The following is a 27,088-nucleotide window of genomic DNA, read 5'->3' as shown; positions in this document are numbered from 1 at the left end:
CACCACTGACGAAACTTAGAATCTTGTTGTCGGGATGCTCGTCTGTCCAGGCTCCTAAACGGTCTCCTTCAATGTCAGGGTGCTGTTGAATCGGGTGATGGATGTAAATGCAACTGTCCGTGTCAAAGTACAGGACGCGTTCTTCTAACAGTTCTAAAGCTTCGTACAATTTTAAGCGAGCATGAGCTGTCACGTAAGCCGCAATGATGACCTTTCCAAAAGGGTCGTCTTGTACAAAGTCCAGATCTTCTTCGTAATTGACCAAGATCAAATCCTCTCGAACGACGTCCACGTGTTTCATGTATTTGGTTTTGTCGTGAATCATCTAGAAGTAGCGGGAAGGTTCTGTCAAATATTCCGTCTTGGGTAAACACGGTCGTTGTGCCATTTTACCCCACAAGCATATTTAACATCACTTTGGCAAACGATCGCCTGCCTTCGTTTTTTTCGATGTGGTCTAAAGAGATGCCTTCTTGTGCGTAGTATTTCTCTTTGAATTGTATTTGGTCTTCGGGAGTGTGACACCAGGAAGGATAGCCGCTGGCTTCTTGTTTCAGTTTCAAAAAGGCATCCACGTAGTCGGCGAAAATGCCTTTCTGAGTAGGGTCACCCTTGTGGTACTGTTGTGTCTTGGGAAAGTGGCAAATTTCGTACACTTCTAACAGTTGGTATCCCATGTCCAGAGCTTTGAACAATTCCACGCTGACCCAGGTTCCCGTCAAGGCACGTTCTTCCTGGCTGTGATGGCAAGGTTGGTCCTGGTTGCACGTTTCGGCACAAGTACGGCACAAGGGAAACATCAGTTTGCCTTGACAATGGTGAGGTAAGACGGGATGGTATAGGTTCGTGGGAGGCAAAACTTTACACTTGATCAAGCCTTCGTATTGTCGAATGTTTTTCAGGTCGATGTGTTCCGTGAACAATTGCGGGTGCCCTACAGGAAAGCGACAATATTTGCACACGTAGGGATACAGCGAACACACGTCCAAGTATTTGATTTCTTCTCCTTTCTCTTCGTCGGCTTGGTACAGCAAACAGGTGGCATTGGTCCTTCCTCCGTACAAACTATCCCTCGGGTTCAGCGGGTCCATGAACTGGTAACTTTCCACGAGGCGTTTAAACTCGGGATCGGTTTTCAAACGGTGATCGTACTCGTGTTCCCACATTTCCACCACTTGGTATCCTTGCTGTTCTAACTTTAGGCGTCGCTGACAAGTGTCCTGGTACAAGTCTTCCATGGTTCGTTGCAAAAACTGATTTTTTGTGCCACGGTCAGGGTAACAGATGGGACATCCGTGAAATAAGCAACCGTTAAACTCGTACACGATCTTGGGGTTTTCTAAGTCCCAGCCATCTACCGAATACGTTCCGATGGTCTTTTCGCCTCCTCCGTTGCGGGCATGCTGAATCCATTTGTCTTCCTTGTCGCACAAGTAATGTAACCAACGTAGGGCTTTGACCGAGTATTGACGCTTGACATAGTGGGTCGTTTGAGGACTGATGACAGCCACGGTGTTTTCAGGCATGAAACGTTGGCGATACACTAAGGAACACGCTTTGGCAATGGTGCAAGCTTCTTTCAAAGGATCGACCCCTCCGTGTTCCATGAACAGTTCTCGAAATTTTCCACAGCAACGCCGTAAAATGTCCACGTCGGAACGACAATACTTTAACATTTCTTCCTGAAAGTCGAAAGGGTCCGAGGCGTGAGCTTGGTACCAAGCGCAGAAAGCTACTCGTTGTTCGGTACGCATGTTGTCGGGGTCGTAATAGTGAGCCTCAGGCAAATGGGGTAGAACAGCATGTTGATTGGCTTCCGTATTGAAAAAGTGTGGAAAGTACCCTTTAGCCATTTCTGTCATTCCAAACGTTTTAGGCATTCGGCTCAAAGGCATGGCCAAGTAACTCATCGAATCTTTAAACTGTACTTGTCCCACTTGCATGAAAATGATTTTGGCTCCGTTCAAAATCACTTTAGGACGTTCGGTGCCATGTTCCGTATCGTATCTCAAAAGAAACTGTCCATCGTATCCGGAGAAATTGTGAGCCATCACCGTGGCATGACGATGACAATCTCCGTAACGTTCGATGTCCTCTTGGCTCCACGTCTTGTCGATGGGGTCTAAGACCCATTGGGCAAAATCGGCTAACGTGTTTGGTCCCCGAAAGATTTTTTCACGTCCTCCAGGAATCTTGCTGCAGTGAGGGCAATGACTGAAGATAGGTTCTTGAATGCACTTCTCGCACGCTCGATGAGCCACGCAGAAATTAGGGATGTGAATGCCAGTCTCTTGCATGCATTCGAAATAGAAAAAGATGAAATTGCCTTTCTTCTTGTGACCGTCCTCTTTCTCTGGTGGGGGTTGGTATTTTTGCACGTAACATTCGTGTTCCAAGTCCACGATGTGGTGACAAATGTGACATTTTTTCTTTCCTCGACATACGTGTGCCTTGGCATTGTTGGTACGTATGCTTTGTCTACACGTAGGGCACAATCTCAGGAGTTGACAAGCACATTTCTTCTGTGAACCTTGTGTTTTCAAATGTTGTTGGTAACAGGTAGGGCTGACAAACGTGCGCAGACAAGTCGAACAAGGCACTGGTTCTTCGCTCAGACAGGATGGAGAGGCCAAACATCCTGGGCATTTCCATCCACAATGCTTGTGTTGCTCTCGATTATTATAACCATAGTCCCATTTCTCACAGTAATATCTGTATCCCAGGAATCCGGTGATACTGGTAATGGTATCGAAATGGTCATCGTGATGATAAACATGAATGTATTTTCCGTCCTTAAAGTCTTGGCCTCGAAACAACAGAGACCCGCGCATTTTTTGAGGGTGCACTTTCAAGGTGTAGCGTGGAGCTAGGGCATCTTGCAATTTTTGCATCTCAGGAATGCCACAGGGTGTGTCTTTGGACAGGCCAGCTTGTTGCAACAGGAGTTCTGCTTCGTTTCGTTGTTTGGTTCGGTTCGATTTTCGAATGTTCTCCCAGGTTCTTTTCCATTCTACCGTGTCGTTCTTGTTGGCATAGGTTCGTCCCACCACGATGGCACGGGCTAAGCACATCTGGTCTTGAGGGTTGTTAATTCGGACGAGACTCTTTTTGGTGTTGCGAAGGTCGTCCACCAATAACATCTTTTTGCGTCCTGTCCCTTGAGGAAGAGAGACGTGAGCCATTTTCAGTGTGGCTTTACCATCGGTGATGTCAAACTGGTCATTAGATTGTTGTACGTGTTGAATCTTGTCCATGACTTTGGAAGGGGTTAGTTCTGCGGGTCTGCTAAACTCGATCCAGACAGGGGATTTCAAACCGTCGTGATCTATGGATAGTGTCAAGCGATCGTCTTCTTTGGGTTGACATTGTCGCTTTAGTGAGGTGTGCAAAGAATCCCACATCTCGGTGATAAACCCTTCTGCTTTCTCCAAGGGTACGTCGGCCTTGAAATCTTTAAACTTCACCGTGTAGGTGTAAGCCGTGGTTCTAAATTTTCTAGAGGAGCGCTTTTCCGTCTCTCGAATGGAATAGTACTTTTCAGGGTTGACTAAGGGTGGTGAACTTGGTTTAGAGGGTTCGGATTCTGGTTCACTCATGTCCTCTTCAAAATCACTGGCATGAATTTGTGCCAAGATTTCAGCCCTGGTACGAGGCGATAGATCACGTTTCTGCCTCTTACTTTCTTCTTCTTTCTTCTCGAATGAATGGGATCGTTTCATCTTGAGTGCAAAACGTCAAATGACTCAAGTTTAAACACCACAGACTAATTTATAGTCTTGGCAAACCAGCGTATATAAAAAGGGTGTGTGTCTTGTCCTTTCACTATTCATTTCACTCTCAAGCTGAGCACAACGATGGAAGAGACTACCCAGATGGAACGTTTCGTCAGAGCTTTGCGAGGGGTCATTAGAAAATTCTCTTCAGACCAGCCGACGGACTACTCTCCTTCCTTTCGAGATAAAAGTCAAGATACTTGCTATATCTGTCAGAAGAAAGGGCATTGGTCTTCAGAGTGTCCAGACCGTCAAAAAAGAACAAAAACAGGGACTAAAAGAGACAAAAGTCAAGATACCTGTTATTATTGTAAAGAAAAAGGACATTGGTCTCCAGATTGCCCAGAAAAGAAACAAGAGGAGTCAGAAGAAAAGAAGGATTCTTCAGAAGAAGAGAGGAATTCTTCGGAAGAAGAGAGGGATTCTTCAGAGGAAGAAGAGGAAGAAAGAAGACAATTCTATTTAAAAGAAGCAAAGAAACAGGAGAAGAAAAGAAGAAGGGAAGAAAATGAGGTAAAAACGGTGAAGAAATTCAAAAAACAGAGAGACTAAACAAGGAGAAAGAAGAAGTCAATGAACTTTTAATTAAAGTGTTCTGTGGTGAATTGTGAATTGGATTGTAAAAAAATGGATAAAAGAATACATGAATGATATAAGGTAAGTGTCTTTGAGTTTTGATTTTAAAATAAGAAGCTACACTCACGCACTCATACACAGACACGTACTATAAGGGTAAAATGGGTGGGGTTTATTTTTGAGTTATTGGCAAATTGAAATTGTATTTCTTTTCGAGAAATGTGGGTGGCCCTGAAAAGGGCCTTTTTATTTTGGTGTAGGGGTGAGTTTAACCAATCAACTTTAACTGCCTTAAGCCTTTGCCACGGCCAAGGCCTACTTCTGATGATTGGGTTGAAATCACTAAGGGTGGTACGATAGGCTTAGTCACAGGGTTGGCGTGTTTAGCTCGGGAAGGTCGTATTCTCTTCGGTCGTGATAAAGAAGTCTGATACATTTGTTTCAGACTTCTTAACTCCGCTAAAATGTCCAACAGTACCGTAGCCGTTTGATTTTCACCCTCTTGTTTCTTTGCTGCTACTTCTTCTTGCTGTTGTTGCTGTTGTTTTTTTCTTACCTCTTCTTGTTGCTGTTGCTGTTGCTGTAGGAGAAAAGCTTGTTCCGCTTCCTTTTGTCGTTGCATAAATTTCTCCAATTCTTCTTTCTGTCTCTGTCTAAAATTCTCCACTTGCGGTAATGAAGAAGGTAACGAAGGTTCTGGAACAAATTCTTGCGAGGTAAGAAAATCCACAAAATCCCAGTGTACCTCTTCTGAAAGTAAGTCCGGGTTCCCTTGGGCAGTCTCCCCTGCTGGTGCACCCCAATGGATCGTTTTCTGAGTTTCCGTCATGTTGAATCACTGTCGCATAGACTGACTGCACACAAGCGCTAACGAATCTATATAGACCACGTGACGTCACAGACTGCTCTCTTCGGATTGGATGCGAGCTGACTGAATTTTGTAACGCGTGTTCGGATTGGTGAATGAATTCAATCCGTTTCAATCCTTCCTGTACCTATAAATAAGCGCAGTTCACTGCATTGATTCACCTATTCTCGTCGCTTCAAGATGTGGACCACAGTTGAGTCATCCACCCTTGTGTCTTCCATGATGTTTAGGACGGACATGCTCATGTATGTCAGGTCCAAGTGGACTGTTGTTGATAGGACAGATACTAGTCAATGGATGAGGAGAGTTTACATAGAAAGACAAGGATGTCTCAAGAGGGTACTTGTGTATGGACCGGCAGTTAGAAGGAGTTTAAGAAGAAGAAGAAGAAGATGTGACAGATGCCATCTATGTTAATATTAATATTAACATAAACCTAAAGGCCCTTTTCAGGGCCAGCCATATTTCTCGAAAAGAGATAGCCTTTCCATTGCCTACCCCTTTTCTAAATTTAAATTTAAATTTAAATTTAAAAAAACTTTTAAAAAAAAAATATAAAAAAAATCCCATATTCAATTCCCCTTGTCCCTAGACAAACCCAAACTCTATTCCCATGTTAATTTCCCTTGTCCCTAGACAGACCCAAACTCTATGTTAAATTCCCATTGTCCCTAAAGTGGCCCAGCGTTTTTCTCCATGTTAAATTTCCATTGTCCCTAAAGTGGCCCAGGGGTGTTTTTAATGCTAAGTCCCATTGTCCTTAATGTGGCCCACTTAACTACTTACGTATGCAGCTGTTGTTTTTGCAGGTTCTGTGGTTTTCGATCCATCTGTGAATATTTGTAAGTGGTTTGGGTAATTGGTAGTTATTATTTCTGTGGCTATAGTGCGCAGCTGCAGTTCTTGATTAGTTTTATTGCCATGTTTGGTGATGGTAGTATTGATATTGTGGCCTTCGTTACACCAAGGTTCAGCGTCGAAGGTGTTGATTGTTTCAATTTGTTCTATTTCTATGGGAAGTAGTTTGGCTAGTTCGAGTACTATTTTTCCTGTTGGTATGTGGTGCTTGAGGGTGGTTCTCAATGGTATGTTGCATTTCTCCATCGCTAGTAGTGTGGGGTGGGTACTGGAGTGAGCTTGTAATCTGGCTGCATATCCAGTATTAGTTCATGTCTTCTGAGATAGAGCGGTAGTTCTCCTGTTAGTACCTGGAGCTCGACTAGCGATGTTGATGGTAGTGCACCAGTGATTGTGATTAGGGATTTCCATTGTACTTGACCTAATTTATTTAGATGCTTTATTGGCGCCGAGTTGTATACTTGGCATCCGTAGTCAAGTTTTGATCTGATCAGTGCCCTATATAGTGCTAGCAGAGTTTCTTGGTTGGACCCGCAGTTCGTTCCTTTAAGGCTTTGTATGAGATTAAGGTCCTTATTGCATCTGTTAACTATTTCTTGTATATGATGTCCCCGATTTAGATGTTCGTCGAAATACATACCCAGGAATTTTTCGAATTTAACCACAGGAGTCTGACGTTTTTATCAATAAAGTACGGCGAAATCTCTAACAATACGAAATCCCTTTATCGATAATATAAGTGTTTATTTATATTATCGATAAGGGGATGTTATATTGTTAGAGATTTCGCCGTACTTTATTGATAAAACGGCAGACTCCTGTGATTTAACATACTTTATTTCGTGGTTGTTTAGGGTAAGTGACGGATGTGGTTTGTTGCGTTTTTGTTTGAGTGAGAAAATGATTGCTTCAGTTTTATCCTGTGATAGTTTGAATCCCCGTTTGTCAGCCCATTTTCCTATATTATTGAGATTATCTTGTATGTTTTTGATAGTTTTTTGACTGTTTGGGTTACCAGCTTTCCATATACCGCTGTCATCTGCGAATTGCGAAATTTCAATTTGTGTGGTTGCCAGGTTTTTGTCAAGATCATTGATCATTAGGTTGAACAGAGTGGGACTGCGTACACTGCCTTGTGGAGTTCCGTTTTCTAGGGAGTGTATTTCAGAGTGAGTGTCGCCAACTATGGTTATTATTTTGCGGTCTGTTAAGAAGTTATCGATAAGTTGAACATTCGGCATGTAATGACATAGTGATTTAGTTTGGCTAATAAGCCTTTGGTCCATACGCGGTCGAATGCTTTTTCTAAGTCTATAAATACCTCTATTAGGTTCCTATTTGCTTTCCTATTTGAGTTAAATGCTAGTTTGATGGCAGTTTCTAGTCTTAGGAGTTGATCCGTAGTGGATCTTTTGTTTCTAAATCCGTATTGGTTTTCAGAGATTAATTTGTTTTGCTCTAAGTGGCATTTTAATCGGTTAGTTAATATGGTTTGCATAATTTTGCATATTTTGTTGGTTATTGAGATAGGTCTGTATGAGCTGACGTTGTGGGGGTCCTTATTTGTTTTCAGGATAGGGATAACTATAGCAGTTCTCCATTTATTGGGCAGTTTTCCATATTTTGTTTAGTAATTTTATTATTGTCTGTTTCATGTTGTTTGGTACATTTTTGTACATAATATCGCCTATTTTGTCCTCACCAGGGGAAGTTTCCTTTTTAGTACTTAACGCTTTGTCCCATTCGGCTAATGTAATATCTTTATTTAGGTTTGAATCTTTGGTTCCATTGTCAGTGAAAAGTTTGCTGTGTATGCGCTCTACTTTATTTCTGTGTTGTTGGAATGAGTTTGTGTGGTTTTTGTTACTACTCCTTTCAGCAAAGTGTTTGGCTAGTTTTTCAGCTTTATCTTTGTTGGTGTTAGCTCCCGGGATTTTTGGGGTACTGTTGGTTGTTTTGCCTCTAATTGCCCTGATTTTATCCCAGACCTGCTTAGTGCTGGTTTTGATGTTAATACTTGTGCAGTATTTTTGCCAAGTTGTTTCTTTGGCTTGTTTTATAGTTTTTTTAAGTTCTTGTTCTTTAGTTTTGTAGTTGGTAAAATCCATAGAGTTTCCTGTTCGTCAAAATTTGTTGAGAGCTTTTTTATCTCTATGTGTTTGTTGGCAGAGTTTGTTCCACCACGGGACTGGTTGTTTGTTTGGGTGGCCGCTAGATTTGGGTATGCTGGTTGTTGCAGCTAGGTTGATGGTATTAAATAGATTGTCATAGTATGTGTTCAGATCTTCATTTTCTATGTTCTTGGTTTCGATTGCGCTGAGTAAAGTTTTGTATAGTTCCCAATCGGCGTTTTCGTATTTCCATTTAGGATAGTTGTGGTGTGAGTTGAACTGTGTAGTCATTTGCAGGGTGGTTATCAATGGAAAGTGGTCACTGCCTATCGTATCAGTTTGATCCACTCTCCATTCCGCCACCTGTGCTATTGTCGAAGAGCATATGGTTAGATCGATGGTGGTTATGGTTCCATTTTCAGGACTGAGGCGTGTTCTAGTGCCATTGTTTAGGATAGTCAGGTTGGATTCAGCTGTCCATGCTTCGACAAACCTGCCTCTTTTGTCTGTTCGATCACTACCCCATAGCTCATTATGTGCATTGAAATCGCCGCATATGACTACTCGGTCAACTCGTTTATTGTCATTAATTTGACGATATTTATCTAGGTTCGAGTCCTTGGTACTACCTCCTGGGTCGTATAGGTTAAATATTTGAAATGTTTTCTACTCCTGTGTTTATAATTAAAGATTGTACCTCTACTGACTGATTTGTGCCTACTTTTGGTGGTATGGGTACTGGTGTTACATTTGGGATGTTATTTATGATAAAGGTGGCTAGCCCACCCACCCACTCCTTGTCCTTTAATTCGATTTTGGAAGTACCCTGGGGCGTAACCCTGTATTTTTGGTAGGGCCCTGATCTTATTGGTTATTTTTGTTTCTTGAATGCAGATGATGTCAGGTTTTATAGTTAAATTTTGTAATTTTTGTTTTAATTCATCTATATTACCTGACAGCCCTCTAGCATTCCATTGTCAGATTGATATATTTCTATTGGTTGTACTATTCATGTTTGTGTTGGTCATTTATTGGCTTTTGATCTGTTGGAATGAGTCCTACTTTTTTTAAGATTAATTGTAATATTGTATCCATTTGTTTAATCTTATTCTCCAGTGTGTCTAATTTGTTTTTAAACATAGTTTCTTGTTCTACTATTTGAGAGGTGTTAATGATATTTGACCAATGGGGGGAGGGTGGGGTTTGTGTGTTTTGTCTGATTGGAGTTGTTTGATTATATGGTTTTGGATATGATATTGTAGTGGTGTTTATGCTGTTTAGTTGTTGTGGTTTATTTTTTAGTATTTCCTGTTTGGCTGTTTGGTATCGTAAGTTTTTCAGGTTCACTAGATGGATGATTTGATTTTCCCTGATGGTATATGGGCAGTTGGATGAGTGGGGTAGGTGGTTGCCTTTGCAATTTGTGCATTTTGGAGTTTGTCTTCTACATTGCCCCCTATGGTTCCCCCCCACCACCACCACCACCACACACATTGTTTACAGATAGTTTGGTATTTCCATTTGGAGCCGTAGTGGCCCCAATGTTGACAGTTGCTACATTGCCTAGTTTTGTTTATATATGCTTCCAGTTTGTACCTAATACCTGGGGGGTTTAATTTTATTATTGTTGTGATTGGCAAGTTAGATTCTAGTACTGCTGTGTTGCTTTCGTATCCATGGTGATTTCTTAGTTTGGATGCCCTGTTTATTGGTGTTCCCCCTTCTTTACTTTGTGTGGTTATCTGTTTGTTAAGTTTTTGTAAGTTGCTTGTACTGCTTCGAGTACTGCTTTAAATATGGTATGCTGTGGTTCAGGGTTCATTTGTTTAGGAGTGGTTGCTTCATTTGGGTTTTTTGTGATTGTTTGTTGTTTAACACTTTGATTTTTGAGATTAATTTGGGTGGTTTTGTGGTTCTGTGGTGTTTTTCTACTTTGACAGGTATTGAGTTGATAGTTTCAATTTCCAAATATTTGGCCATTTGTCTTTGAGTGCTGCAGCCTGTTTTTTGCCATACAATTTTGAATTGCCCTGAGTGGTTCCTGTGGAGGGCCCCTACAATGCTGTTTGTTGTCATGTTTAGGAATCTTGGAGTATTGCTTTTAATATATATCGTTAATTCAAGTGGGTGGAAGTCATTTTTTGTTGCCTGTTTTTGTGGTTGAGTTTGTTTTGAGTTGTCAATTGGGGGGTAGGTGGTTGGTTTTTGCTTGTCTAGGTCTTTTGATTGGGGGGTTTTGAGTTGTTAATGATTTGATTGTATTTTGTTTGCTTATCCGGTTGTTGTGGATAGTTTCTGGATTAGATCAAATTTTCTTACTGACTGGTTTTGATTTTTGCTTTAAGGGTCCTTTTCCTTTTCCTGTATATTCCCATTTGATGTTGTTTGCTTTATGATTGGGGGTGGGGTTACTAACTTTTTTGTGGTGTTTTTCTGTAACGGTTTGACTATACAGTAAGTCTTCTTCCGAGAGTGGTTTTGATGGCCCCGGGGTTTGACTGTTGTGATAATTGTGTACACAGCTTGTGGTCTTAGTTGTGGGCTTGTTTGAGATTGTGCCCTTAGGCGTTATAGCCGAGTTGCTTTTGTCTGCCTGCCTGTTATCAAACTGCGTTTTCCCGTTAATGACTTCCGCCCCTGCTGTTTTGGGTTCAATGTGTATGGTAAGTGGTAACTTTCTAGGCGATTGTGCCAGTGTTAGGTAATTGGGGGTTTGTGTTACATGTGTAGTTTCAGTTGGAGATCAGTTGTTATTATCCATTGCTATGGTCATATCTATCATTTCTTCTCCCACTGTTTTATCAAAAAGATTGAACTGAACTGGTGATGTAGGGTCAAGTTTTTAGCTTGTTCACTGTTCCCACAAGGCCAACAGCAACATGGTTATACTGGATTGTGTTGCATCAACAACCACTCTGGTATCATCTGGCTTTACGCAGAGGACATTAGGTTTTCAAACCCTGTTCCTGATCTAGATAAATTACATTGCTGACAAACTACATGTAAATGTCAGCCTCTTTTCTGGTGACTTTGTGGTGTATCAAGAGAGCAAAAACTTGTGATCACTTGATTCTTGACATATTGGTTAAATTGAGTCACTTGTAGGTTTAACATCAAGAAATATGACACCATGCAGGTAAAACGTCCATGCAGCAGTTTACTGATACCATGATGGAAGACCAGGTTTTTGATGTTGTGCAGCACCATTTGTACCTAAGAGTAAGTGACAACCTGAAGTATACCCTACAAAGTAACAAAATCACCAACAAAACTACAAGTGTATTTGGATATCTTATACACAATATTAGGAACTGTTCATCCAAAATGAAACAGGATCTACATTTGTTTAGGAAGACCAAAGTTGGAATATGCATCCAACACCTGGAACTCTAAAACACAAGACCCAAATTATGCAGGTTGAGAAGATGTATAGAAATATAACCCATTTTGTATTAAATACAAATTCCAACCTGTACCATCCTAATATAGTTTCCATCATGTGTAACACGTTTTAATGGCAGTCACTATGCCAATGGTACATCTTCACATACATATTATAGAAATCAAATATGTCATCCAGCACATACCATTTAATAGATGCCATAATGGAATTATTTGTACATAATCTACTTTTCTTCTCCTTAATTAATTGGTTCACCTTGCATGCAGGTGCAATGTTCTTCCTCTGTAGCTGATGTCCAACAAGCATATTTTTTACTGGGTACTGAAAGGACTCTACTCAAAATGCTATGTCAAATTTCTGAGAGAGGCCCCGAGTGGCCGAGTGGTCTAAAGCGCTGTCTGTTACGGATCACTGCCATCTCACCTCTGTCTGCGTGGGTTCGAGTCTAGGATTTGGCCAATGTGGGTATGTGAGAAAGCTTGCCAGTAGCTTCTCGTGGGTCGGTGGTTCTTCCTAGGGTTTAACTGGGTTCTTCCTCCAACATTAATACTGGCCGCCATGTATAGCCTATTGTGTGCTGAAAAATGGCATTAAACCCTATAACAACAACAAATTTCTGAGTCAGACAGGAGCCATAATTGAGTTAAATGTTTGACAAAAGCATGCAAATTTATATTTACAGATATTTTTGATAGATACATTCATACAAAACTTAGTTTAAATCAAAACAGGCATCATTGAAAATCAATGAAAAGGAAACCAAGAGCCTTAGTTGGATCAGATGGAAACTGGTAACAGAATATGCTACCTTGATAAATCTGGTCAGAGCGCAAAGAAAAAGAAAACAAAACACTCAGACACTGAAGTTTTTAAAGAGCAGTATATTTAAATACCTGACATACATGCACAGTGTACATTGGTCCAATTGTGATGAATATGATGTTAAACATGAGTTCCACAATAATCAAAATTTTCTTATTAAGACTGTAACGTAGCCAGAGGACCACCTTTAAAACTACTGGTACCTTGACAATAGCACTTGTATATATTTTAAGCAACAAGCAAGTTGTGTTAACAGATGTATCTCAGAACAGTAAGTAATTAAGGTTATATATACAGTAACTAAATTTCCATACCCATATGCAGAGATTCTGCCAAGATATTATCTAAAGGTGGGAGCTCCCCCATCGTCACAAATATAAAAAGGGGGGGGGGGGTGGTTAGAAAAAAGGAGTTGCTCATGTTTCAGTTAAGTTTCTTGGAATTTCCATCACTAATTTAGTCTACTTGTATATATGTGTGAAGAACTGAAATATGGAAAAAGGGGTTTATTTTGTGAATATACCGCTCCCTCGATAACTCGCACACAACGGGATATACAAACATAGCCCACAATATAAGCGAGGGACCTCCAAAAATCGAAAAAATCCGCTTATACATCCAGAAAACCATTGGGGGGTGGGGTGAGTGTTTAGGGAACTGGGCTGTTTAATGACTGAATCCTCCTTTTACAATCAAATCAATAATAATTGTAAATAACGCACTTTTTGTAATGAAGCTGTTTGTTATTCTGTATAAATAACATTGATTTTCAGAATTTCCAACATGTGAAAGATCGTTCCAACTGGTTTCAACAACCATCACGTGTACGCAAAAACGTGTATTACATCACTGCTTTTTGTTTTGTTTATTAGTCTGGTTCTCGGAGTGGTATTAAATAGTACACTAGCAAGTCGGGAGTCAACGTAGCCGGAAACTAGACTATCTGTTCATATACCACCAAACAAGATTCCTTTCTTTCAAAAACTACTGACATTTATAAGTCGAAACTCAATTTTTGTATTGTTCAGTTAGTACAATATTGATGTCGTGATTTCATTGAAAGTAATAGTGAAACTTCTTATCCATGAGAATATCTCTAAGTGTCAGTTCTGAAAATCACTTGCCCACAATGGTCCGTGTCTGTGAAACCATGCTCTTTATTTTACGAAGTATTCGTTTCGCTTGGTTGCCATGCTATCTTTGATCACAGTTATGAAAAGTCGGTTAATTTAAAGTAGTTTATGTTAAATACACAATAAATTTATAACAGTGTTCAATTGATCAACTTAAGTGAATTCACCTGACATACGACCGAGGCCACTAGATTTTAAGTATGTAGAATTTGCGTGCCTTTTAACTTTTTTATATATTCGACCTCCTTTATTTGATTCAAAAGACATAATTAACATGATAATACAAAGGAGGCCAGCTTATAATTCAGTGCAAAAATACAACAAATACATCCACAAGTTAGTTATCAAAACACAGTTTGCACTTAATTAGGTTCTCAGAGAAATGCTTGCAGACATAGCTGTTATGGTAGATTGACACATTTTACGTTTAAATACACATTGCATTTATGATGATTACGCTTAAGTGAAACTAAAAGATAGAATTAAAACACAAATTTCACTTAATAAAAATTATTTAATTGGCATTTAAATATTAATGTACTGCCTACAATAGGCGTAAATGACATTTTCATTGATCAAAATTTCCTTGAATATCTTTAATTACGGAGTACTAAAAATGTCATTTGGAAAGAAAATGTAACCAATTATATGACTTCTTATTAAAAGTTGATAATTTCAAAATGTTAATTAAAATTTCAAGGTCATATCTACTGTTTTCGACCATAAAACGAGCGATATATCAACGTTTCAGTTATCAATTTTGATCGTGTTTTTTTTCAATTTCAAGAAATAGGGATCAATTTTATTTTGTATTTTCTGGTTTTAAAAAAAATGGGATCCACGCCTAACCCTGCACTATAAGTGGGTTCACAAGTTATCAGGGTGTGAGTTATCAAGGGAGTGGTGTATATCTTTGTACACCTTCCTACATATTTTGTAATGTCAAACTACTTTAAATTCATGTAAATATTTTTGAATATTTTTTTGCTGCATAAGTTTTTCTTTTATTGAATGTACCTTCTGGACAAGGACATATGCAGAAGAGCTACCAGGATGTGCAAATGCACACTTGGAGAGCAGTGATGCATGAGAACTCCTGCAAATTAATTTAAACCCATGCATATAAAAATTTACACTGTGCAGTATTTGATTTTTATTTAACTGTTAACCCTTAAAGTTTTTGCCATGACATAGTCACACTAATGGTAGAGGTATTATAGCACTTGTCATGACATCTACCTGTTTTGTGTAGGCAATTGTTTACACATTTCGATTTTTCTGCTTGACAGGAATGCTTGTTAAACAAAATTTAATTGTCATGTTGGTCCTGGAACAAGCATTTTGTCATAGTTTAACTTTGGATGACCCTGTTCAAAAGTGATCTTCTACAAAAGTGTCATGGCTACAATGAATGATCTGAGCATGGACTTTGATTTTTATGAAGAAAACAATGTCAAGAAACACTAAAATTACATCAGATTTTCACCAGGAAAATTTTGCTTTTAACTGGTTCTATACTAATACGTTATGTCAATATGTGTGATACAAGATGTGGTCTGTTGTCACAGTTGATGAAATGAGAAAATACTTTTGGTACAGTATTTACAGACACCATATTGGAGTAACTTCCTTGTAGTCTCCTTTACTTAAAAATAGAAAAGAAACAATTGGCCAGTTTACCTAAAAACAGAAAACAATCAATTGGTCCATTTCTTAAAACTATTTGGAAAGAGGCCAATTACTAAGCATTTCTGTACATGTACCTGCCAAGTTACTATTTATAAGTCGGATTCAACTGCAAACAACATAGACCAAGACCATCTGTACATAATTCTTCTGGAGATCTGGGACTTTTCAGTTCATTAGGAGTAATCAGTAGGACAGTCAATGCAAACCCTGATCTACTGGCACAGTATACAATGGCAGATCAGGGTCTATATTGGTTCCAGTTGGATTTGAATTCTAAGCGAGTATACATGTTATTTACCTTTTGAGATAATATTAATGCTGGGAAGAACAATAAAATGAAAATTTGAGGTTTATTTCTGGTGACTAAAATATGGTCAGTCAGATGTATTTATGTATGAAGGTCTATGATATTATGGACCAGGTCCTGAATATTGTGTAGGCCTTCAAAAATGACACATGGATAGTCAAATAAACTCATTTTCTACATGAATTTGCAGGCTGTTATAAACAATAAACATTTCAATAATTATCAGTCAGAATATGGTGCCATGTGATTGCCATCAACTGAACTGTCAAGGAAATATTGGAGAAGTTTCTGAACATGATGAAACTAGTGAGTGAATAATAATTTTTCTGGAAGTATTTCACCAAACATCAACTCTCGAAGGTAATGAAAGGTAGAATGGGCAAAATGTTTAGAAGTCCTGATGATATCATGAGCAATAAATGTTCCACATATGTTCTATAAATGTGATAAATGTCCTAAGCGCGATTCAAACTGATGAAAAGTGCATCAGCATTCTTCCAGTATTTGTCTCTTGCTTTCTGAGACAGTTTTCCACTGAAGTGTTTCAATATTTGTTTGTGAAAAAGGAGGAAGCTGATGCGACCATCAAGGACAATGTCAAAGGCTTGATCTTCATGTTCTCTTCATTAACTTTTAACAAATATGTTACACATTAAACATCACAAAGTCTTTGCATAATACATTGGTCAGTGTATGAGTTCCTAAAATGTGCCCTTAACATGCTTTGTTCAGAAGGTGAAAGTTGCTTTACAAGGACTTCCAAACATTTTCAAGTAGTTTTTGTAATGGAATTTGAACTTTCTCCATTGGTTACTTCATCATTTCATATACAGGTAGGTACAAAAGTAAATAAAAACCACAAAACTAATTATCAAGCCATCTCAGCAAAGGGACACTACTCAATCTACAAACAACCCATGTCATGTGTCATTTGATCCATCCAGTTTTATCCTATTTAATGTATTTAACCTATTCATTGTTTCTGTGAAGTACTAGACAACAAATGTAATATTTTGTATTCCCACAGACGAATCCAGGCATTATGGGTAAAATGACAGAAGTTGTTCAAGAAATTCATATCAAGAAGGAGATAACAACATTTTCAAGTTATCCTGGACATCAGATTGGCACCATTTTCACTTATGACCAACTTGACACCAAAAGAAGTCTTCTGGTGAAAGCAGCATGTTAATATCAATTGTCCATAGAAGGAATATCGACAACAAGATATGTCATAAGATGCCTTCTGGCCAATCAGGATGAGTAGAGATAACAAGATTTAAAAACTGTCTGCCATATTGGATACCAAATCTGCACAATTTTCATTTACAACCAGGTTGACAAAAAACAGAAGACTTGTGAAAACCCCATACTAATATGATTTCTCCTTCAGGCAGAGTAGAGAGAAGATTTTGAAGATGGCTTCTGTGGTGGCAATATGGACCTCACATTGGTCCCAACCATTTAGGACCAACAAGACATCATAAAGAGTATTTTATTGGAAAACCCATGTTAATATGACCATCCACTAAGGAAGACTAGCAATAACAAGAATTTCAAGATGACTGATGTGGAAGCAATATTAAACATCAAGTACCATATTAATTCAGGACAAAATAGACATCGTAAGAAGTCTTTTCATAAAAACCCCATGTCAATGATTTTCCTTTCAGGTGTAGCAGTAATGGAATTTTCAAGATAATTGCCATGGTGACCATAATTGATGTCAGATCAGTATCATTTTCATTTAGGACCAACCAGACAAAATAAAGTCTTTTAACGACAACTCCATGCTGATATGACCATTTCCATTAGCACCAAATAGACCATGAAATGAATGTATAAGGTTTCATGGCAATCCTCCAAGTACTGTAGGAAGAGCAGCAATAGAAAACATGCTAATGGGTCAAAGGATGACCGATGACAGATCATCCCATAAGCTCTTGAGGTCTATGGCCAGAAAAGCTAAAAATCCAAAGTATTCCCCATGCCTGTGACATGGGATTTTACCATTGTAGAATCTTCATTAATACAAAAATTGATAGAAGGGCAACTCATCCCCAACCCCTAGACCAACTGATTCATGCTTCTTGCTTGATCTAAAAACCAAGCAACACAAATAGAATAAGGACAGAAAGCAAACTTTTAAGTAAATTATGTTTCTCTGAGAATACTTACCCAATCACATTATGTTAGGAATATTAGCCTCCTACCTCGTGAATCCAGCCCTACAAAAAGATGAAAATTTGTCTTTTCCGGTCTATATCAATAAATGAAGGGCAATAACTCTTGCCCATTACCTCCCCTTGATACCACCAGGCGTCGCCAGTGTTACCTGATTGAGATACTAACAAGGATGCTTTCATGGCAGGTTGGTTGGGATGGATTTTAAGTAATGTGACTGGGTAAGTATTCTCAGAGAAACATAATTTACTTAAAAACTGGCTTTCTCCTTTGAATATGTTGACCAATCATATTACACCTCGGGTATCCTTCTAGGGATGATTGGCTGAGTTCCCCCATGCAAACGATAAAATGTTCTCCTAACTACATAAGCAACACAGCCTGGGGTCACTTGATCTGTGATTCTACCATACAGTTAAGAAGATGACTAATGAAATCTTCTTACCTACAAAATTTCACCGGCAAATCCAGCAAAGCTAACAGGCTGTGTTGATTGATCCAATTGGGGCTGGTGGCCATCTGTGCGGCCACCACTGGACCCACCAGATTCTATATTCCTCTGTGACACCAAATCTCTGGAATGGAGGCTCCAAGGTTGACTCTGCCTGCCAGTCAACAGCTTCTATTATATCTTGGGTTGGAACGTTGCATTCAAACGGGAGGTTCGCAGAAATTACGACTCGGATCTGGTGAGACATCAGAATACACCAAGTGTACGATCCACTTCAACCACTAAGGACTGAAGCATGATATCCTGTGTTCCAGCTAACACTGGAACGAAGAAGCATTTGTGCGTGCCATCACTTGTCACTATGTGCTTCGAGTTGCTTGAGAGCGCAAAAAGGATCTTGCATGGCTGCTGTTCTTGACCTGGCTATGGAAGAGAGTGAGCAAATGACAACTGTTTGATTACTGACAGACGGTAACCTATGTAACCTGATGGTGTCATGAGAACCACCGAACCCTCCACTCTGAACTGAAGAGAATTCAGGTTGACATAAAGGGGCATGCAGCTCTCTTACACTGCATGCTGAAGCTAAAGCTATCAGGAAACATGACCTTAACAAAGTGTAGGCTAGAGGTTCAAATGGATTCAAATCAAGCCATGTTAAAAACCCAGGATTGGTTCCATTTGGAAACAAAATGAGGGATATTGATCAATATTGTCTAAAAAATTTGATAGGCCGCTATCCAACCCAAAAACATATTTGCCATGATGCCAGAATGTGTCCAATATCATGGAGTGATAGCCTTTGGTAGCGATTGGGGCCCAAATGTTTCTCTTCAAAGAGCCAGAGAAAAAGTCGGCCAGTTGAGGGATTGAGGCATACAGAAGGACAATGTTGTTGGTATGGCACAAGTCCCTGAAAACACACGACTTTCCCATATGAACCTTGAGAGTGGAGGGTCTTCATAACCTTGAGATTCTATCCACAATCAAAGGTTTGAATTGTTTGTCTTGCAAGGCTCTCCTGGTAAGAGCTGATCGTGTAATAGAAGAAGATGGTCTGGGCAGGGAAGGACCACCTGTGACAGTGAATGCTGGAGAAGATTCTGGTTGGCCAGAATGTGAAAAAAAAATGTGTTGGTCAGATTGAGACTGACAGCATACTCATCCGCTCGAATGGAGAGGCAGACTGAACTCGCCATCTCCATCCTCATTAGTGTGTCTCAACATGCTGTTTGCTTTCCAAAAAGAAACAGCCGTGAGTAAAACCCTGGGGATTGTAGCCTTTGCACAAGCTCCACCACTCTTTTTCTTGATAAGTGACTATATCTTCTGTTGTAGAAAGGTGTCCTTCTCCCGATCTGACAACGAATTCGTGAAGAGGGGTAAGGGGATTGTTGAAGAACGAAACCTGAAGCCTCTCCGAATGACCTACTATGTCAGTTAACTCACCCCCATTTGCGAGGCAATAGGGGGGTCCAGTGAGCTCAAAATTTGGTTTCTTACTGCCTCTGTATGATTGCATCATAGGTATCGATGTTGGTGCACATGTGACTGAGAAGAAGCCCTGTCCCGAGGCAGTTTAACATTCCTTCACACTGACGAGGACTGAGCTGTTCCAAACAACCCTGTGGGTTGAATGGTGGGGTGGACGGGCAGTTCTGAGCTGCCTGCCTCCGAGCTTCCTCTATCCTTCCTCCAAAGCAACGGTGATCTGAATAGGGTTGTCTGGAAAACGAGGGTATGATAAAGCAGAAGCAACATGGATCGCACACATTGGACATGTCGTATTAAAAGTAGATTGGCTGAACCCGTCAAATAATTGGCCATGGTAAGGTAAGCAGCCCTGGTCGTGGACCCTATCAATCCTGTCCATCACCTCCCAAGTGTGGCTATTGTCGGATGTCTGCAATGACATCCTGAACCAGCTCTGATTTGTCCACCCTATAAAGCATATGAGCATACATATGAACAACCACTACATTCTTGTCAAGAGCCAGGAGATCAGTTCTGAAGGTGCCTTCCACCCTAAGTCTGTCTCTTACTCCTCATCACGATCTACTGACTCTTTAGAGCCGCGGTAAGAGTAGGGACATTCTGAAATAGCGAACACCTTTAAATGTCCTCGATGGTGGCTTGAAAGCTAAACTTCAGTCCATTCCATGGTCAGAGCTGAGTAAGATGTGAAGGATGGTGGATTTGAAGGCGTTCCATTGCACATGCTGTGCAATGAGGCTCAACTGGGTCTGCTTGCAGTGCTAGAGAAGACATACCAAGTGGTATGAAGACTCAATTCTATCCCTATGAAAACGTCACTAGCTCTCACTTGTGGACAAGCAGTGAACATATAGGAAATCCAGCACAGTCAACTGGTTGGCCCGGTGAAAGGTTGGCCAGGAAGTTGGTGGTCTAAAAGATGGTCCAGAAATCACCTGACTGCACAGAAAGATTTCTCTCTGAAATCCCCATCATAGAATGGGCATGTCGCCAATGGTATGGCTGGACGAATGGCTGGATCTGTCATTAAAATCCCAGTAAATCATAGTAGGCTGGACTGATTCAACAAAAAGGTCCCATGCTGGAATGGCTTGACGAACAGCAACAGTGCAGTTTTCATATGCATCAGATCCAATGGATCCGGTGTGAACAGCCTCGTGGGCTGCCTAAAATTGGGGAATACTCCCTAATGAATTGGTACTGCCAATAACGATTTATCCCATCTTTCCTTCCTGTCAATACCAAAAGAACGGTCACTGTGAACATGCGTTTCATGCGTGTGTTAAACATTCCTCCTGAAATGACACAAGAAGAGAAAACAAAGCATAATTTGCAAATTAGTATGTGACTAACTATCTACTAGCATAAACTGTCAAATCAGTATATGTCTAAATATCTAGAATGGAAGCCCAGACTTCCACTGACTACATATATAGACGCTGCATATCAGAAAAGGTGTGTATATATATATATATATATATATATATATATATAAACAAAACAAGTCACGGTAGACTTCTATGATATGAAGTTGCATATAAATTGTTTAAATTGACATTCTGCTGAAACGACACAAAAACATAGATTAAAGCAGAAACTAGAAATGTGCTGAAATTATGAGGTTGCTAAACACTGTCATAACTAACAAGGTGTCGTATCAGAAACCTATGGCCCTGTTATGAACTTATGCACAATGTTTAGTTGATAACTAAACCATAATTCTATATAAACAGCATGAAATAAGAATAAACAAAGCATAATCTTCAAGCAGCACTTCAGAATTTCATTAATAAGAGCTCTGTAACTGAATGAGTAAGCGAAATAAGTCAGTGGTATGATAACTGAAAATGACCTTATATAAGGTGAACGATAGAGTGGTGGGACCGTTGTCTTAAAAGACAAAGTCCCAAAAAGTGACAAAATCATTCCAAAAAATTGGCAGAATTGTAAAATAATTAATACAACCTGCAGTAGATTGATAAGTTCACACAGTAAATCCAAAAAGGACGCTGGATGGGCCCATGGGAACATAAAAATGGCTGGATTGTCGGGGGATGAATTGTACAATGTCAAGACTGTAAAGCAGCAAAGCTAAAAGCTGGCAACAGTTGCAGCTATCAAGGGAAGGTAATAGGCAAGAGTTATTGCTCTTTGTCTATTGATATGGACAGGAAAAGATGAATTTGAATCTTTTAGTAGGGCTGGATTTGCAAGGTAGTAGGCTAATATTCCTAACGTAATGTGATTGGGGAACATATTTGAAAGAGAAACATCTGGGCCAATGACCCATTTACCTTAATGTAAAAGGCATCAAAATGCAGGCAGTGTAAATAGTTTAACCCTATTTGTCTAAAATGAACAATGTTTTTACTGTAGGTCACTTTGATTTTTTTCTCCATCTTATCTGTAATTTGCATATAGCTGTCAGCTATCACAATGAACTATTTCCAGTCTTTATAAAGCTGACCATGCACACTTGCAAAGGAAAATATAGTAAAAAGAATGGACCATACTATCCAGGGCCGGCGTGAAGCAATATGGCACCTTTACAAAACAGATATTTTGATGCCCCACCCCCCAACTCTGTACTCCTAAGCTTTGGAGAAACTGATGCAAGTTATGACCAAATAAAAAGATTTTCATTTGAAGAAAACAAAAAAGTTTTGTTTCGTTTTAGCTCCCTTGCACTCTTTTTCTTCTCCAATTTGGAACCCCTCTGAAAACAGCTCCCTGCGCAAGCACACTGCTTGCATACAGCTTGCACTGGCCTTGATTCTGACTGGAACTTGCATTTGCTGATGAGAGTACAGATGGTTACAAGCTATCAAATTTCAACGAATTCTTACAAATGCTGCTGGTTTTTAATGGTGAGCAAAAAATAAAATTGTCTATAAAGAATCTATACATGTAGTTAACTGAAACATCTCAAATGAAACACCAAGAGTGTTACATATGCTAGCCTGTGTTTGCTGAAATCAGCTTACAGGAACTGTTACTCAGATCCAGTACTCTGGTTAGCCCCTGGGTCCTGAGCAGATTCTGTCTCTTCTTGAGGCTTCTGTAATACATAAAGGGTGATAGCAAACTTTAAACTGTGGTCTTTGCTTGCAGCAGCAACAGTCACAGGTGGCGATGCCAGAACGTGATATAAGAATTAAACAAAAAATGAGTTCTGATGTGAAATATCAACTTACTGTTGTTTAAACATGCTGAGAAACATGGAATACACTCAAACACTTTTGTACCGAATACTAAAGTGTATCTTTAACTATAACTGACTCACTAGAACTTTTACTGCAAGAGCAGTTGGAGTGCCAAAATCTTCATTTGCTCTTAAATGTATCTCTTAGTTCATTACAATACAGATTGAGGTCTAAATAAGCAACCTATCTGTGTATTGTACTCAAAGCAAGAGGTCCATGCCTGATCTCCATCACCTTGTAAGTGACATAAGATCGTGAAAGTAAACGCATTCAAGTATTAAAGCTGAACAGTGGAAAGAAAAGTTTGGTACACTTGGCTACCATATTACACGCGTATTAGGACTAACACAATAATATGTGCATTTCTGATGTTATGCTGAACAAAACTGGAGTGGTCTGTCAAAATAAGATTTCTAGTTGCTAATTTCCCCCACCCCCTCCATTTACAGAAAGTGAATGATAGTTGCATGACATAATTTTTATTTCTTTGACCAAATTCCTTGTTAGTATTATTCAACAAGATGTAATACACCAATTAGTTATGCATTCTATAATTACTGAAATAATCTGCATTTATCTTTCTGTAAATTTAAATAACTACAAATAGCAGATAACATACAAAGGTAGTCATTACTGAATCATGCTTTCTCATTTATTTGCAGCAGGTGCTAAACAATATTGGAGAAACAGTAAACATTGTATTGTGCATTATGTGATGTGATGTGATTTTGATTTTTAATGTAGCTTTAACAATTTTTCAGTCATATTGCTACGATGTCTGCAATGTGGCAGTTTATAGTGATGTCTAGCACTGGGGCATCATGCCGCAGACATGTAGCATCATGTCCCACCCAGTCACATTATCCTGACACCAGGCCAGCCAGTCCTAACACTAACCTCTTAATGCTGAACGCCAAGCGAGACAGCTGTAAGTACCATTTTTTAAGTCTCTGGTATGACTTGTCTGGGGATCGAACCCACAACCTCCCGCATCCAAGGCGGATGCTTTAACCACTAGGCCACCGGAGTGGTATTGTGCATTATGTCTAATACTGTTAACTGTATGAATGAAATAAAAAAACGTGTTCTGGACACTATTCAGAAAATTCAGAAATCGTTTGTTTTGGTTTTTCATGCTTTCTTTTGTGGCTGGAAAACTGGAGTATCTGGACATTTGGATTAATGATTGATGGCATTGAAACATTGAACATTAAAAACTAAAAACACAAAATGCAAATTCTAAATCATTTGTGACTAATGACATTCAATATATGAATTGCTATAAATGAATGTACATTCATGTTATAACATTTTAATATGGCAATGCCATCATAAGATGTTTAGTGGCTTTGGTAATTTTTTTGCTGTGCAATAAAGTTATTGGAGTGTGTGCGTCAACTACTCACAAACAATGCTTCGTTTGGTCTGGCTAAGTCTGCTTGAAAATATTTTGCCTAAAAGGTTGTTGGTATGCATCAGACATGTACAAACAACACCTGGTTTGACTGAACTAAGATTGCTTTAATAAATTTTGCCACAAATGTTAATAGTGTACATCAGTAGATACATAAACAATACCTGGTTTGACTGTTTAATACATTTTTCTTAAAGGTTATTGTGTATCAAATTAGGTTTGGTTTGATTTGGCTATGACCACTTTAAGGTATTTTGCCTCAAATGGTTAATTGTGTGCATCTGTTGATATGACCATCCATTCATGAGAATCATTGAGAAGATTTTCAATATGTCCATTGTGGCAGCCATATTTTAGGTCAGATTTGCACCATTTTCTTTCAGAACCAACTAGATATCATAATTAGTGTTCTGGTGAAAGTCCCATGCCAATATGACTTTCTATTTACATGATGGCTGCCATGACGGCCATACTGAATATCAGACCACCAACATTATAATCACTAGTACAACTAGACATCATAAGAAATATTCTAGTAAAAACCCTAATATGACTTTCCATCTAGGAGGAGGATAAATAAAATTTTGATGATGGCCACTGTGGCAGTCATATTAGATAAGAGACCTGCACAATTGTTAGTTAAGACCAAACAACACCACAAGGAGTCTTACAGTGAAAACCCTAAATTAATATCACTGCGTTCTGGAGAAGTAGCTGGCTGCTGTGGTGGCTAAATAATAGTAAATTAGATTAAGACTGGCACCACTTTTATTAAGGACCAACTACATATCAGAAAAAGTCTTTTCGTGAAAACTCAGTGTTGACATAGCCACTTATTCAGGTGAAGAATGACACGATTTTAAAGACAGCCAGTTTTAATGCCATACTGGATGTCTATGATGAACATCATAAGAAGTCTTGCGGTGAAAACCCCATGCTTATACAGTTAAACCTGTCTTGTGAGACCACCCATTATGCCAACAAAAAGTGTTCTCTCAAGACAGGTGGTATCTCATAAGAGATCAATGCAAAATTACCAGTTTTCAAGGTCAAAATCCAACAGGTTTAAGCAGCTAAGGGAAAACGTCCACAGTTGCTTTAGATGCATTTTATTCATTATTCATAGTTCTTGTTAAAATATTGCAGTCATTTCATTTCAAAGTAATTTTATAAAGCCATAAAGATACACATCTATCATAAAACATTTACAATTATATTTGAAGATAATGTGTACATTGTAGGTTAGCATATGAACTGCAAAGATAAACTAAGGTAATATTTATTTATCTTTCCATAAGTTTACTTGATATATCCATACATTTCAGACTCACTTCATATTTTGCATAAGAACTGCACAGGAATGATAACATTTACTCATCCTGTTTATGAATTGCACCATATTGGTTTTGATCAGGCATGGAGTGTATATATATATATATATATATATATATATATATATATATATATATATATACCAATGAATGTAATCGAAAGACAGAACTAATCAAATCCCAAAACATATAAACTCATTTAAAGACAAAACCAAAACACTTAATTCACTGATGATATAAAGAGATAAAACTGATAAACAAAAGGTTTAACAGGCTGCACCAAAGTAAATACATGATGGTTTAGTGTGTGGGTTATAATAATGGTAACAGCAAAAAGATCAACAAACAACATGAACATTTTATAATGACAAAGACCTCATTCATCCCAGGCACTATGTATCAATTCCAAAGACAAACAACACACTCAACTGCAACAACAAACAATACAAACCTTTGACCTGACCATGTACTGTTATTGCTCCTTTTGAAGAAAAAAATGGTTAACCATAATGGGGAGTTACAGGACTTTGGCACTACAATGGCAGTTATTGACCTGTACTTTAGTCTGTTTTTTAAGGTCTCCTGCTACCTGCATCACCTATAGATTTAGGAACCAGTAGCCAGACTCAAATCATTCTTTTTTAAAACACCCTCACAAATATCCATGGCTTTAAAGGATTAAATAAAGGTCAGTGGTATTTATCTCTGTTTTTGTGATGCAATCATGCATAACAATGTTGTTTCAGAACAATCTGCACTTTGTCTGCAGACACTCCTAAGCAGTCATGGTTACAACAGATTAAATAAACATCCCTGGTGTTCATTTGTTTTTGTGAAATGGTCATTGACAGCAGTGTCGAAACGCAATATTTGCCAGAAAATTGTAGTCACTGGTCCTGTGCTTTATGATTGTGGTCGTAAAGGACAGGTGGTCACTCACAGCAGAGGTCACTCAAGAGAAGCTTTACTGTACGATTTTCCATTCGGGAGAAGTAGTGACCATAGCAGGATTTTCAAGATGCTGCCATAGCAGCCAAATTTGACTTCAGATTGGCATCATTTTTATTTAGGACTGACTAGACATCATAAAAAATCTTTTGGTTTAACCCCATGTTGATATGACATACATGTAATTCTACCAGCAGTAGGCCAAAGAACCTTTTAAAGGCAGGCTACTGCAGGTACCATTTTATAGTTGAAATCAACCACTTTTGAGAATTACAAGAAGTGTTCAAAATTAGTAAAAACATCAGAGAAATCAGCCAGAGCCAGTCTACTGGGGACTGGAAATGTTCCACCAGTGGTGCGATGATGCATGGCAGATCCACTGTTCATGAACAATTAACATGCACAAAACAAGCTGTTAAATGGTTACCTTATTGCTGGAATAAGGCCAAATGCGGGATGTCTTTTGAGTTTTGAGGTATTATAATAAATTAATTAAATGGTGGTCATGACGTCTTCTGATCCT

The 27,088-nt window shown here is 39.0% G+C and overlaps 1 protein-coding gene across 3 annotated transcripts in view; it reads right to left on the bottom strand.

The window, feature by feature from the left end:
- Positions 1 to 12,455: 12,455 nt before the first annotated feature.
- Positions 12,456 to 27,088, bottom strand: part of LOC149783204 (uncharacterized) — a 52,333-nt gene continuing 37,700 nt past the window's right edge. For all 3 annotated transcript variants that reach the window (XM_089931441.1, XM_089931439.1, XM_089931440.1), the window contains exon 6: positions 12,456 to 22,727. In XM_089931441.1, the coding sequence (XP_089787567.1) occupies positions 22,662 to 22,727 (66 nt within the window). In that variant the 3' untranslated portion in view covers positions 12,456 to 22,661. The remainder of the gene's footprint in view (positions 22,728 to 27,088) is intronic.

The sequence above is a fragment of the Sinohyriopsis cumingii genome, chromosome 14 (assembly GCF_028554795.1).
Source record: "Sinohyriopsis cumingii isolate HCF-2022 chromosome 14, ASM2855479v2, whole genome shotgun sequence".
NCBI lineage: Eukaryota > Metazoa > Mollusca > Bivalvia > Unionida > Unionidae > Sinohyriopsis > Sinohyriopsis cumingii.
This window is presented reverse-complemented; position numbering and strand designations above follow the sequence as displayed.